This window comes from Berghia stephanieae, chromosome 8 (assembly GCF_034508935.2).
Source record: "Berghia stephanieae isolate SIO BIC M18660-M18661 chromosome 8, UCSD_Bste_1.3, whole genome shotgun sequence".
NCBI classification, from domain to species: domain Eukaryota; kingdom Metazoa; phylum Mollusca; class Gastropoda; order Nudibranchia; family Aeolidiidae; genus Berghia; species Berghia stephanieae.
The window spans coordinates 56676365-56692923 of record NC_088367.1 but is presented as its reverse complement, the minus strand read 5'-3'; the positions used below and the strand labels follow the sequence as shown (position 1 = coordinate 56692923).

At 39.5% G+C, this 16559-nt stretch overlaps 1 protein-coding gene across 1 annotated transcript in view; it reads right to left on the bottom strand.

Annotated features, from left to right (window-relative positions):
* Positions 1–927: 927 nt before the first annotated feature.
* LOC144979082 (uncharacterized) overlaps positions 928–16559 on the bottom strand; it is a 49824-nt gene continuing 34192 nt past the window's right edge. The window contains exons 5-6 of the mRNA XM_078925698.1: positions 2092–2314; positions 928–1514 (exon numbers count right to left, since the gene is read on the bottom strand). Of these exons, the coding sequence (XP_078781824.1) occupies positions 928–1514; positions 2092–2314 (810 nt within the window). The remainder of the gene's footprint in view (positions 1515–2091; positions 2315–16559) is intronic.

Sequence of the window (16559 nt, the reverse complement as noted above, 5' to 3'; positions counted from 1 at the left end):
GTTTTTTTCTATTCAGTGTTTAAAAAAATAAAGATACAAACACGGACAGAAATTTTGAATGGCTCTGTATATCAATTATACAGAAGTGACGAGCAACGGAAAGTGAGTAACATTATGACTTTCTCTATTTGACGCAAAGCGTTCTAAAAAATTCCTTTGTACCCTCTATTACCTCAAGGAGACTTTTCTCGAAGTGTTATTAAGATGGAGATCAAGATCAGTGTCGATGGGTGTGAATATATTATACGTAAGTATAGAGACTAAAAAGGTATGGAATTAGAGTGATATGAGAGAAGAAGAACGTCTGTGTGTTTGTCTGTGTGTCTGTGTGAGTGTCTGTGAAGGAGTGAGTAAATGAAACAGAGAGAGATAGAAGAGAGAGAGAGAGAGAGAGAGAGAGAGAGAGAGAGAATGTGTGAGAGATAAAGAGTGTGTGTGTGTGTGTGAGAGAGAGAGAGAGAGAGAGAGAGAGAGAACGAATTTGGGAGGTATAAGAGATATCTTCTGGTTAATTTTTGTTAAGCTTCTTGTTGGTTTACTTCAATGTCATTGCATTTCCTTCTTGTCATTCACTAACCGCTTCACTATTTTCAGAAATGCATTAGTCTATCCAATACCCATTGTAAATTTCCAGAAATGGATAAATGAACTTCATTTTATATTATCTTATCATATCTTATCTTTTCTTTTCTTAACTCTCTCCTTCCCGATCTTTTTCATTATTTTACCAAAATGCCAGGCTTACTCAGCAGAAACATTGATTTTTAAAAACTCAAACAAGCTCTCTACAAAACAACTTTATGTTCTTATTAATTAAACAAAGATTATTCTTCAAAGTTTGTGATGTACAAAATGAATCTGAATAAGAAAAATGTATAATATGTCGTAACAAATGTTTGGACTTTGCTGCAGGCGGTAAGGAGAGGATTAAGCTAAACAGCACTTACAAGATTTCTCCATTTCTATCTCTATGCCATCTCCCACGGAATAAACCTCTTTGTCGTTGTGGAAATCTTTTTCACCCTCCACGCTGATCTTGTAACAGCTGCTTTTGTGGTTGTTGCTACCGTTGACGTGATTGTGACTCCCAACGTTGCTACTACTGTCGAGATTACCGTTACTATGGTTACTACAGTTGTTATGGTTGTAGCTGTTATTGCCGATGATCCTATCGTCATGGCTGCTGTTGTTATGGTTACTACAGCCATTTTGGTTTTGCTTGATATTGATGTCATTTTCAAGCGATTTTGCAGTTGCTGAAGTTGTATGTCTCATGGTGGGTGAATTCGATTCATTTTCAACAAGACGCCGAGTCTCTCCGAGATCACCATTTGCAATTTCGTAGTCTGCGTGGATTTGCTGGTGGTCATTGCTGGCGTTCTTTACACTATTGCAATCAATTTCCATTTCAACGTTGAGGGTGTCTCGGTGATCATGAGTTTTCGATTCGTGTGAGTGACCATGACCTCCCCCGTGTGAGTGACCGTGACCTCCTCCGTGTGAATGACCATGTCCTGAGAAATAAGATTAGAAAAGAATAAATAAATGAAAAAAAAACAAAAAACTATTGTTCATATCAAGTGTCCCATGCGCTTAGAAATTAAGTGAAAGGGGTGCCATCATGTGTTACAAACAGGTTGAAGAGTATAATAGGAGCTATGGACCGAAACTAGTCTATGGCCTTGACCTTTTCGACAACCCTCATCGTGGATAAAGCATTGTATTAACATTTGGAAGATCCAGAACTGAACAACGTTGTCGGCATCTCTTTCATTTTCAACAATAAATAAACATACTGCTTTCTCATTTACGTCCTCAGCAAGAAATATGTATAACGTGTCATGATAAGAAGATATCCAAAAATAATTAAAACTTCAAACTATCAAGTGTTAAAAATTACTTTAAATACGACAGACAAGTTGTAACATTAATTTTTCAAATATTATCTCTAAGAAACGTCGTGTCTCATTCTGCGTTTTAGATGTTGTTCTTGTTGTTGTTGTCTTGGGACCCCTTGTAAAACGCTTTGCGCACATTTAGTGGATTTTCCACTGTATAAAATCTCAGGATTCTATTATGTTGATCCCTTACCTCCAAAGAGACAAAGGCCAAAGAGATTGACCAAGAGACCCAACCCTCCAACCTGCAGCATCATGAGTGGATTATCCACACGTTCAAGCTCTACCAGTCTTTTGATGGATTCCACGAGAATAGAAAAACAAAGCGCCAAGAGAAAAATACAGTTAATCAAAGCTCCAAGCACCTCAGCCCTCTGCCAGCCGTACGTGTTGCCTTTAGTGACTTTCTTGGAAATCTGAAAGAAAGGAATTGATTATCAATTTTGTGAAAATTATTCAAGCTCTTCCCATCTATCGATGGATTCCACGAGAATAGAAAAAAAAAACAGAGCCAAGATAAAAACACAGTTTATAATAAAACAATAAAATAAAATTCCCTTTATTCATCCCCGAGGGGAAATTTGTCTTTAGGGTCTATTCCAAGGGAAGACTGGAATAACCCAGGCGTTAGCCGCAGAGCAGCGCCGCAAAGTGAGCTAGGGCGATGTGACTTGCTCAAGGCCCCACAACGCAGCGGCGGGTGATTGAACTCGGTACCTTTAGGGTAGGAAGCAAAGACCGTACAACTTAGCCACGCTGCCCCAAGGCCCCAAGCACCTCAGCCCTCTGCCAGCCGTACGTGTTGCCTTTCGTGATTTTTGTGGAAATCTGAAAGAAAGGAATCATTTATTAATTTTGTGAAAACTGTTCAAGCTCTACAAATCTCTTGAAGGATTCCACGAGAATAGAAAAACAAAGAGTGAATCAATATGGCTGCTCAGTCTCTATGGATGCTTGCCGTGAATGTGTGCGTCACTTCGAGTTTGTCAGTTTGTTTCTATTATCCCGTTAGTAATTTGCCTCCATAAATCTCTGTCTAGTGCAAGTGTAAACAAAGAGCCAAGAGAAAAATACAGTTAATCAAGGCTCCAGGCACCTCAGCCCTCTGCCAGCCGGACGTGTTGCCTTTCGTGACTTTCTTGGAAATCTGGATGAATCATTTAATTATTTTCTGGAAATTTTTCAAGCCCTGCCAATGTCTTGGTGGATTCAACGAGAATAGAAAAACATAGAAAAGAATCATTTAATAATTTTGTGAATAAAAAAAGTAAAGTAATCCTTCAGATCTTTTGAGGTCATGGAGACGGAGTTTATCGCTGTCCCTATAGTGTGAAACGAATAATAGAAAATTGCTTGCTATCATTTGGATGGGAAACTGGTCTCTCTTAAAGTAGTTTTCGCCGGGTCCAACAGACCAAGCTACCCAATCACTGCAGAGTGGAAGGCGAGGGGAGTCAGAAAATTTTTTTGACTTCACCGGGATCGTTCTTGACCACTTTGCGTGTGAAGCTAGTACTCTACCAACTGAGCTATCGGGCCCAAAATAGAAGGAGATAAAAATGATGTCTTTTAACCATCTCCTTACTAATTACAGGAAAATCGTCACATTCGTTTCGATACAACCAACATTTTTCTTATTAAAATTTGTACATCATAACATTTAAAGAAAATGAACAATGTTTGTCGAGTAGCTGTTTCGCTACAGAAATTAGTTATCGAGATAACTTATTGCTATTGTATTTGAGTGATAAAAAACTACGTTTGTGTTATTTGGGTGTGAAGTTTTGGGGGAAATCTTGAAAATGGTGGTAAGGAGAGAGTTAAGTTCAGGTTGATTTTTATAAATTTGGTGATGTAATGTGGTGGATGACTAACGGGCTTAAATGTATGACTTTTCCTTAGAAGATGGCAGCAGCAGCCTCTTATGGTTCACACTATCATGTTATGACGATCGACCCAATCAGCAAAGTCCGGTCCGCATTCGTGCACCGTCGTGAACCCGCCTGGTAGCAACGTCACAACACACCTTTCGACTAGATGTTCTGCCGTCTCGGGTTCTTGCCCACAGCGTGGACATATTGGACAGGAAGTTAGACCCCACCGATGTAACGCACTTGCCGTTAGGCAGCTCCTCGACCGAAGCCGATTCGCAGCTACCCAGTGTCTCCTCTTACTGGTATCAAAGCCTGGCAACTTCTCGCCAAGCTTAGAGGAGTGTAGGGCCCAGAAGATGGCAAAAACCAGATGCAAATATCTATAACGGTTTTAGAACAATACGTCTTTGAAATCAGGGAAATACTTTATGGACGCACTGTGGGGAGCATGGCTCAGCGGTACGGTCTTTGCTTCGTACCCGAAATGTACCAAGTTCGATCACCCGCCTCTGCGCTGAGTAGCCTTGATCAAGTTACCTCGACCTAGCTCAATTTGCGGCGCTGCACTGTGGAATGGATCATAAAGACAAATCCCCTATTGGATGAATAAAGGGAATTTTATTTTATTTTATTATAAGAATTTGGGTCATCTCCGACATATAGTCACAATTCAAAAAAATTTCAGAAACATCCACATTGGTTTAAACTGAGGTGTCTCTAAATGGAAATCTGATAACTCTTATTGTTATGGGGCTCATTGCTGTAATGGAAATAGAGCGTTAAAAAAGTTTGAGCTTTTATATAGGGCAATATCCGCTTAAACGTGCTCAATGCGCTTTATAAAGGTTCCCGGACCAACAGCAACATTTAACATGTAGGACGGGACATGACGCTTGTGAGGCGATATTACCATTTTTCGAACAGAGACAACACTGTTAACGGCCAAGTACTCATCATACACCTGAGTACGGTGAGACAATGTGAGTAAAGGGTCTTTTCCAAGGATTCAAGCGAGGCTCGAACCCAGGACCTTCCGATCCGAAAGCAAGTGTCATACCACAAGACCAAATAGCCGCACGCAGAAGCACCATAAGACTGTGATTCAATATTATGTAACTTATTCATTATCAGTCCTCAGAAGGGTTGGTTACAAACAGACTTCCAATGATTTTGGAACCGGAAATAAAGAAGTTGTGTCAACTTTACACGACTTTACTGCCGGCCCTATCGCTCATTACAACTTAGTTAATTTCGAGCACTAAAATAGTTAAAGCCTTCTTGTGATTTAATATGAAACTTATTCATTATCAGTCCATTATCAGACACACTTTCAATGATTTTTGAACCGGAAATGTAAGTGTATCAACTTTACACGACTTTACTGCCGGCCCTATCGGTCATTACAACTTAGTTCATTTCGACATATTACCAGATTGACCCGGTGGGTTACGTGTCATCTAGTGTCCAATCTAACCTAGTGTGTTCGGCACATCCACTGTCTGGCTGGCTGACTGGCAGGCTGGCACAGCTACAGCTAGGTACGATAAGGTGGAAGATCAGCTGATTAAACGTTAGCCTTGGCCTACTTTGGGGTAAGGGTTGTGGGGCTATCTGGTCGAGTGGTATGACACTCGCTTTCGGATCGGAAGGTCTTGGTTTTCGAGCCTCGCTTGACGCATAGTTGAGTCCTTGGAGAAGGCTCTTTATTCACATTCTCTTATCGTACTCAGGTCTAAAATGAGTACCTGGCCGCTAACAGCGTTGTCTCTATCCAAAAAAATAATTGTAACATCGCCTAACGGGCGTCATGTCCCGTCCAAAATTATGTTTAATGTTAATGTTGCTGTTGGCCAGGGACCCTTTGTAAAGCGCTTTGAGCACATTTAGTAGATATTGCTCTTTATAAAAGCTCATTCATTGTTTTTTAAGGGTTGACCAAACAGCGATCGGTGTGTTAATTATTATTCTAGTACATCGTGAACCACTACAACAACGTCCTCAACCAGCAGGTAAGTGTGGTACTTTGGAAAAGCCCGTATTTGAACATCAATTTGGCCAGAAAACTCGTCCTTCAAATATGGATTGAGTTAATTCACTCAACCCAACAGATTTTTGCTACTTTTCAAAATTGGAAAAAAATTATTAAAAATGAGCATGGGCATATATAGTTTTATTGAACTATCATTAACATGTAAAAATTAGCTTTGAAAATAGCTGATAATTTGTCTCAGAAAAAATGTAATAAATAGGCATGGGGTACAAGGAACCTGGGTTTAACAACGGATATAGTCGGTGTTAGGGTTGAATGAGTTAAATGACCAAGACTTGCTTCAACACTCAAGGTTTGAAAGTTGTTGACAACGGATATAGTCGGTGTTAGGGTTGAATGAGTTAAATGACCAAGACTTGCTTCAACACTCAAGGTTTGAGAGTTGTTGACAAAGTGGAGGATAAGGGTCACTTTGATTGATCGATATTTGAGAGAAGGGTTTTCTGATCAACATTTTATAAACATTATTTTTCACGGTACGACAGCCTTAGGGTCTCTGTGACCCGTGTCCTGAAGTGTTTATTTTAACGTAGTGCTTACAAAATTATTATTAACTCACTCAATCCTAGACACCTTTGATGCTTTTCAAAATTGGGAAAAAAATGTATTTAAAATGAGCATGTACATAGATAGTTTTATTCAACTACCATTAACATGTAAAAATTAAAAACAATAGCTTTGATACTACGCCGATAATTTGTCTTAGAAAAATGTAATAAATAGGAATGGGGGGTAAAAGTAACCTGGGTTAACTACGGAAATAGTCGGTGTTGGGCTTGAGTGAGTTAACCACTTAAATGCCGTACTCGGCCGTAGCCTTCGTTAACTAATTGTGGGTTCTATCGGTGAAAGAAAAATTGGCTAATAATGGCATATTTTGCAATGTCTGGACCCTATCAACGGTATTATTCATTCTATAAAGCGCAGCTTTGCCATGTAATGTGAGATTTTATATAGCACACTATATCTACCAAATGTGCTCAAAACACTTTACAAAGGGTCGGTCCCTGACCAACAGCAACAGGTAATATATAGAACAAGATATGACCCCTGCTGTTGGCAATGATTAGAACACGTGAAATACCGTTTTCTCGAAAGTTGCACTTTTGTATATTTCAGCTGTAAAATCTCAGCAATTAAAAAGGCTTATAATTTTTTTTTTGGACACAGATGCTCATTATAGGATGTTCTAAATAGCTGACCAGTTCGAATTTTGAATCTCCATTTTTGACGGTTGTAGAAGACGACATCACACTCTGAAGCCAGTCTCCCGGTATAGTTGTTTTACACTTCCAATGAGATTGGAACCAGTAGCAGGGTGTATACCCTGATTATTAGGATTATGGAACGTAAACGAGCAAATATTTTGACATCTTTTTTTGAAAACATCTTTGCTTCTTAAATTTGCATAAATTGATAAATTTAAGTTGTCAGCCAATTGTAGGAAATAAAAATTGTAAAGTTATTAATAACCGAGATTTTAGAACTGAAAAACAAATGCTCATTTGTTTCCTTGAGCACTTCTAACAACAACTGAATTTTTACTTTCGTTTTGGTGATAATCGTCTCCTTTTGCCACGTAATTTAAAAAGGCACGAATTTTAAAATTTGGCCAGAAAATAAAACGTCCTTAAAATATCGATCGATTTAAAAGAACCTGATCTCGGCAAAAACTCTCAAACCTGGGAATGGATGTATAGAAGACTTCGCGAAGTCCTAGGTTTGAGAGGTTTTGCCAAGATGAGGGTCATTTAAATCGACCTATATTTGAAGAACGAGTTTTCTGGCCAAATTTTTAAATTCGTGTTTTGTCAGAGGACGGCAGTTAACTGATTAATCTTATCTTTAATGTTACCACTTATTGTTACTTAAGTTGTTGACACATAATATTATTATAATATGTTATGGTACGTAGAATGGCCACATGATGTAATAGAGAAATAGGGTTCAACAGTCGTGATGTCACTTCCCTCGTAACGGCGCAAAGTAACTTAGTAGTTGGTTCTAAACTATATCGGAACAATGGCGGACGCCCTTATGAAATATTTCTACGACGAGCATAAAAGTTTATCCAGAGGAGAAAAACATTATAAATCTGATCATGTTTTGACTTTTATACATTCTAATCACGTGACATGTGAAAAGGTTCGAGTGAGAAGGTGTGTCACAAATCCCATGTTTTGATTTGTCAAAATCTACTGGTTAATTGCAAGGGAATATAACTTCGCCTTTCAGACAGTAGTAGTTTGTGCTCAACTTAGCAAAATACACATGATTATCATCCATGGTATGTATGTGTTTGAGATAAATATTGATAAGTTATCACGCCTGATCAATAATACCATTAAAAAAAACTGCAAATTTTAAAGTTTATAGAAATAACGCAATTTACGTCACTCAGCTGTTTGTTTTTGTTCTTAGACAGCCAATTCAATCCGACAATAAACGTTCGAGGTTATACATGATTTTGTGTGTTGTTTTAGGGTTAAAAAAAAAAAGAAAAAAAAGAGCTTTTATATACCGCAATATCCACTAAATGTGCTCAAAGCGCTTTTTAAGGGGTCACTGCTGCCGTACAGCGACAAAACCCCGTATCTTCGAAATTGGGTCAAACAGACATTTTTATATCAATGTAATCAGAATAACACCCTGCATCTACTCACAAAATATTAAAAGTCAATTCTTAAAAATAAAAAAGTTTTAAAAATGTAAAACACCGTATGTTGCCATTTCTATCAGCTGATGCAGCGACAAAACCCCGTATGTCGTGTTATACTGGGTTCTGTCGTTGTATTGCCTTAATGCAATGACAAAACCCAGTATAATGGGGTTATACGGGGTTTTGTCGTTGTACGACAGGCCGTGTTGTACCGTATAATAAAGTTTGGGGTGGATTGATCTTTAATCGATCACAAAATTAGAGGAGCAGGAAATGGATGACATAGGTCCCGTGTCATTTTTTGACATATGACCGTTGCAGCGTCTTGACAGTGTCATAATACAATATTAGTCGTTTAAATGCAGCTCGATTGTTTGATACAAATGAATGGTTGATCTTTCTAGAAATTGAACTAAACCACTTCAAATTTTAAAGGTGTTAGTTAACATTAAAAAAATGTGGTGTGACAAAAATCTCTAGCGATATAACGGGCTGTTTCTTTCCATGTTGTTGATATAGGTGGGGATACTGTACCAAGAAAAACAAGGACACGTGTATTTGGGAAGGGGAGATTTCAGGGGTTATGATGGAGAAGGGGACAGGAGGAGGGGGTATGGGAGAAGGGGACAAGAGGAGGGGGGTATGGGAGAAGGGGACAAGAGGAGGGGGGTATGGGAGAAGGGGACAAGAGGAGGGGGGTATGGAGTAGGGGACAAGAGGAGGGGGGTATGGGAGTAGGGGACAAGAGGAGGGGGGTATGGTAGGAGGGGACAGGAGGAGGGGGGTATGGTAGGAGGGGACAGGAGGAGGGGGGTATGGGAGAAGGGGACAGGAGGAGGGGGTAGTATGGGAGAACTTGAAGGAGAGAGGGAAGAAAGGGTGAAGAGGAAGGGGTAGGGGTGTTTATAATCAATCTGATTATTAGCTGCTAGCCTATATAATAAGGAAGAAATTAATACCTACTACCTAGGTTCTACCTACAATTTGCCATTCGTATCGTTGCCTTTTGTTGGAGATATTGCATTCGACACTTTTGTTTTATTTATAAACCGTGTTTTTCAAGATTCAAGTAGGAATTCATTGGATATACTTTGATTTTACAATGGAGGTAAGCAAGTCTTTAAAAATATTTCTGATTTTAATTTGATATTAAGACCATTGCTTTGCCACAGTAGTATCTGTATGTACAATGATAGTCATCCACTTTAGCTTGACAAGTTTAATAATGTTATTGTTTAGCATTATTTAGTCATACGCTTATAAGAAATAACAGTACAATGCTAAAACACGTGGAGAGGTCTTTGATCTTCCTATTAATTTCAAAGACAATATCTTTACAAATTTTATAATACACACTCTGTCACAAAATGAAATACTGTTAACACCTATTATGTCGGTAAATGTGATAAACGTTTTTAATCCTTTTTTAAAGGAATTAATCAATTATATACCGTATTTCATTTATTTATTAATTTTATTTTTGAGTTTAATTGAGCTTTTTTTCCCAACAGAGACAACTGAGATTTGCATTATGTGCTTTTTTATTTGGGGGAGGGGGTATTAATCATAAAAACTTTAATCAGAATAATGCGTTCATTAGATGAGTTATTGTTTTATCCTACTTTTTTTTTTTCAGAGCGACTATTTGTCCAGCTCAGATGACTCTCTGGATTATCCTCTTCTTGAAATGACACAGTTGAAGAGACAAATAGAATTAAAAAGACTTGGATCTTCTTTGATCCAAAATATACCTGCAATGACAACCAGCAACACCACCATGCCCACAGTGGCCACCACCAACACCAACATACCTTCAGTGACCACCAGAACATTCACCATGCCCGCAGTGTCAACCACCAACTGTGCCATGCCTTCAGTGACCACCACAACCATCACGTTGCCCGCAGTGACCATTAACAATTCCACCATGCCTTCAGTGACCGTTAACAATTCCACCATGCCTGCAATGACCAGCGCCATCTCCACCTTGCCCGCAGTGACCATTAACAACTCCACCATGTCTTCAGTGACCACCACCATAACCACCATGCCTTCAGTAATCACCACCATCTCCACCATGCCTTCAGTGACCAGCACCATCTCCACCATGCCGTCAGTGACCAGTACCATGCCCGCAGTGACCGTTAACAACTCCACCATGCCTTCGGTCACCACCACCAACTCTACCATGCCTTCAGTGGCCAGCATCAACTCTACCATGCCTTCAGTGACCAGCACCATTTCCACCATGCCTTCAGTGACCAGCACCATCTTCACCATGCCTTCAGTGACCAGCACCATCTCCACCATGCCCGCAGTGACCATTAACAACTCCACAATGTCTTCAGTGACCAACACCATTTCCACCATGCCTTCAGTGACCAGCACCATCTCCACCATGCCCGCAGTGACCATTAACAACTCCACAATGTCTTCAGTGACCACCACCATATCCACCATGCCTTCAGTGACCACCACCATCTCCACCATGCCTTCAGTGACCAGTACCATGCCCGCAGTGACCGTTAACAACTCCACCATGCCTTCGGTCACCACCACCAACTCTACCATGCCTTCAGTGACCAGCATCAACTCTACCATGCCTTCAGTGACCAGCACCATCTCCACCATGCCTTCAGTGACCAGCACCATGCCCGCACTGACCATTAACAACTCCGCCATGAGTTCAGTGACCGTTAACAACTCCACCATGCCTTCAGTGGCCAGCATCAACTCTATCATGCCCTCAGTAACAATTAACAACTCCACCATGCCTTCAGTGACCATTAACAACTCCCCAATGCCCGGAGTGTCCACTACTAACTCCGTCATGCCTTCAGTGGCCACCACAATCTTCACTATGTCCGCAGTGACCACCACCATGCCAGTAGTGACCACCACCAACTCCATCATGCCTTCAGTGACCACCACTGTCTTCACCAGTCCTGCAATGACCACCACCAACACTACCATGCCCTCGGTGACCTCTACCAACTCCATCATGCCTTCAACGACCACCACCTTCACCATGCCCGCAGTGACCACCACAACATTTAATACATTTGTAACGACCACCACCAGTGTAATGCCTTCGTTAGCATTGGATCCTACGACGTCTTTCGGTAATGGTTGCGAATCACCAATTGATTTCGAAATAATTGAGCGATTTATTGATAGTGCTCCAGATTTTTATCTTTCAAATGCGGACGGTTGCACAGATAATAAAAATTCGAATTGGAAATATGATAAGCGTCCCAGTAAGAGGAAAAGTGCTGAAGAAGCCGAGAAACGTTTTTTGAACTTGCAACCAGCGCTACTGGACGTTGAAAGCGATAATAATGATGGTGAATATTACATTCCAACTGACCCTGACTTATCAGATTCGGCTCCTACCAAAAACACGAATTCTGATCAAGAATCAAGCTTTAACCTATGTGATGAAAACAATCGTGATGATCTAATCTTGTCTGATGATAGGCATCAAGAGCCAAAACAAAAGCGAAGAAAAACTGTAAAGGAACGAGATCAAACAAGAGTGTTAAGGGAAGAAAGTATAAAATTAAAGTATTCTCTTAAACCGGGGTGCCCTAGAATTTGTAAGAAAAAATGCTGTGACAGATTTTCCGAGGATGAAAGACAGCAAATCAATTCAGATTTCTGGGATTTAGATTGGAGTCTGAGGAGAATGTTTGTTCTTCAGTGCGTTTCTAAAAAAACATGTGATTCACAAACCGGAAAAGAGAAAACCTCCCGAAAAAAAGCAACATTTAGCTACAATCTTAGGAAACCAGACGGGTTATATGATAAAGTCTGTAAAACATTTTTCTTAACCACGTTAGGTTTCAAACCTAAAAACGACAGTATCATCACTGAGTGTTTTAAATCTGTCAAAGAAGACAAACAAAGCGTCCAGGAAAGCCCTAAGGACCAACGTGGCCATCACATTCCTACGCATAAAGTTGACCACGCAATCATCATGCAACATATTGAAAAATACAATCCGGCGGTTCCCCATTATCGGAGAGAGCACGCACCAAATCGGCGCTATATTCCCTCTGATGTGACCATTGTCGATATGCATCAAAACTTTGTAAAAACGGCTCATAGTGCAAGACTCAGGAAGATAACATATGAGCTATACCGCAGTGTGCTCAAGGAAATGAACATCTCTTTTGCGTTATTAGGTGGTGAAGAATGCGAAGAATGCGCAAAAGGAAACATTCATAAACTCAGCTGCACGGTTGAAAATAACGAATGCGCGGAATGCATAAAACTAAAAAAACATATTGAAAGATCAGCCCAAGCAAGGCTTTATTATAGGGCCGATGCAGAGAAAAAAAAGAAAGAATCCGAGATAATTGTGTCAGCTGACCTTCAAAAGATAATAATGCTCCCACGTTTGGATCAGTATAAAAGTGGGCTGTTCACAAGGAGAATATCAGCCATGAATGAAACATTCGCTTACGTGGGTGAAAGCAAGACAGTTCCAGGGGCAAATAGAATTAATACAGTTTGCTTGTGGCATGAAGGGATAAGTGGACGAAGGGATGAAGACATCGCATCGGCGTTTTGGGAGTTTCTAAAAAAAAATAGGGATGCTAAAAAGGTGGTTTTCTGGCTGGACAACTGCAGTGGTCAGAATAAGAATTGGACTCTAATCACCGTGCTTGCTGCTGCAGTCAATTCCGACCACCTTATAAATACTGATGAAATTGTGTTACGTTACTTTGAACCAGGACACACATTCATGTCAGCAGATTCTGTCCATCACTCAATAGAGAGGGAAATGAAAAAAATGGGCAAAGTATTTGATTTTAATGATTTCATTAGTTGCGCAAAAAATGCTGGATGTGAGACTTTAGTTATGAATCACGATCGATTTGTTCACTGGCAATCTGGAACAAGCCAGTATAAACTTAAAAAAGCTACGGACAGACCTTACCTTGCGGACTTATCGACTATTTCATTTAAACGGGGATCAAACTCCATGTTCTACAAGTCATGGTATGGTGAAGACGAAAAAGAGTTCGAATTCATAAGAAAACATTTCACATTGACCACGGAACAAAGTACTAGAACAAAACCACGTGGCATTAGACCAGATAAAAAAATGGACATTATAACAAAACTGGTACCACTGATGCCGGTCAACAGACGCACATTCTGGCAAGAGCTGCCTATTGACGATTCGTCCCTAGACCTTACGATAAATACAGATTACTAACTTTTTTTTCTCAAGTATTGATAATAATAGTTGTTGGTTCCTAATTGAGACATCATCATCAGTATCATCATCATCGCCATCATCTTTATCATCATCATCATCATCATCATTATTATCACCCTCATCATCATCATCATCATTATTATCATCTTCATCCTCATTATCATTTTCATCGTCATCATCATTATCATCATCATCACTATCATCACCATCATTTTCTTGGTTCATTCCTTTGTTAGCCATTAGTGAATAAAATAGTTGATACTTTTAATATATTATTTTGTTCCTAGTTTGTTCTTTAGATTAATTTAAGTATGTCCCAGACACTTGTCAAGATATTTTTTATTTCTGGGGCTATCAATCGGGTCTTGAGATATGACACTCGACTTCGGATCGGAAAGTCCAGCATTCATGTCCCACTCTGAGCAGCGCATAGTTAAGTCATTGGAAAAGGCTCTTTACTCTCATTATCCCATCGTGCTCAGGTGTAAAAGGAGCACCTGGCCGTTACCTGCGTTTTCTCTGTCGAAAACAATTGTATTATCGCCTAACAGGCGTCATGTCTTGTCCTACATGTTGTGTGCTGCTGTTGGCGAGGAACCCCTTCGAAAGCGCTTTGAGCACCATTAGTGGATATTGCGATATGTAAATTTTCAAGTTTCTTTTGCTTTGAATTTCCGATTACCCATCGCCTCAAAAACAGTATTATGTCGGGGAAAATCAGATGACAAAAAGTAAATTGAATGGTAAAGCAAACAAAATAGGACATTTTAATTTTTAACCTTTTGTTTATGTTTAAATTTCTTCTTTTTAAAATATAAAAATGTTGTCACAAGTGTCATTTTTCTGTCTAAAAATGCTATTTTTATCATCTGAACCGTCTCGACATACTGTATTAAGGCAATAGGTCACATTTTACCTTGCCGACCTAAAAGTTTGAATCGGAGAAGAAGTTCAATTGAAAAGCTCATGACAGTCCTTATGAGATACGGTATCATACGTCTCACGATACAACCACAGAACCTCGTATATTCTAACATACGGTATTGGATGCATTATGATGCAACGATAAAACACAGTATAATGTGACATACGGTGTTGGGTGCATTGCGATGCAGCGATAAAACACCGTATAAACTGAGATACGGTGTTTACTGCTCTCCAATACAATGACAAAACCCCGTATAACAGTTTTTGCAACTTTTCGCATAGTCACGATCAATATTTTTCATTATAATTGTTCAATAACGATAGAGTAAAAGAAGACCTTTCGATTGATATCAAATTTGTATATATAAGGTGTATGATTACCGTAGAAAGTTGAGATGAATTTTGAACAGTTTTTCGGCTCTCCTGTAAAATCAGGTTTTGCCATTATACGGGGTTTTGTCGCTGTACGGCAGACTGGTCAACAGCAACATTTAATATGTAGGACGGGACATAACGCCTGTTTGGCGATATTACAATTTTTCGAACAAAGACAACGCTGTTAACGGCCAGGTACTCATTTTACACCTGAGTAAGGTGAGAGAATGTGAGTAAAGAGCCTTTTCCAAGGACTCAACTAAGCGCCGAACCCAGGACCTTCCGATCCGAAAGCGAGTGCCATATCACTAGACCACATAGCCGCACAACTGGCTGGCGGGTGTAGTGAGTATTTTACCCAAACGTATAGCATCGATATAATAACCTTCCAACAAGAACAATGTAAAAATTAAAAGTTTGAGATGTGTATGAAAAGGTAACCATTACACTTAATTTCATATTTTTTATCTTGCAGAAATGCTCCGTTCCTATATTTTTCACTACCAATGGGCGCGATCTATATTTAGGTTTTCGTCCAACACTGTCATTAATCACATGATTTGTTGCTGTCCAACGATTGGATATTTATTCACAAATTGTAAACACGCTACGTTGTTTATGAAAGTTGTCAATAAACAAACCCGTGTGTCAAGCTGAACAAAATGCCCAATCGTGATGTTAGATGTTTCAATAGCTGTGACAACTTTTCACTATGAGGTTCACTTTGAGCACATTTTGCAGTGTGACAAACGACCTCAGGCACATGAAAAGTTAATATAGATCATCCCAATATAATATTTTTTTTTAGTTAGAGGTTCTTTTCTGCCTCTTAACGGATTTGAATTGAGATTGGATATCACATTACTGTGTTTAAAACAATTTTTGAATGTATTGCATTGACGTTTCTATCAAGTTCAGACTTAACTCTCTCCTTGCCACCTATAGATAGTATGCAGATGACGTCACTCAGGCCTTTGTTATTGTTTTTGCCATCCGCGTTTGTGAGTTGTTCTCACTAAACTGTATTAACCAGACTATAAAAGTTCATGGTTACACAGAGTTTGTGTGTTGGTCCGTTATACTTCCGGATGGCAATGTTGTGAACTCCTTGGCCAAGCGCATTCTATCTATAGATAGTTCGAAGATGACGTCACTCAGGTCTTTGTTATTGTTTTTTGCCATCCGCGTTTATGTGTAATGCTCACTGAACTGTATTAAAGATAGTATGCGCTTGGCTAAGAAGCTCATAACATTGCCATCCGGAAGTATAACGGACCAACACACAAAACTGTGTGTATCCACGAACGTTTATAGTCAGGTTAATACAGTTTAGTGAGCATTCCTCATAAACGCGGATTGCAAAAAACAATAACAAAGACCTGAGTGACGTCATCTTCGAACTATCTTTTAACGTTCATGGATACAAACAGCTTTGTGTGTTGGTCCGTTATATTTCCGGATGGCAATGTTATGAGCTTCTTAGCCAAGCGCATACTATCTATTGGAAAATCGTCACATTTGTTACGATGCAACCGTCACTTTTCTCATC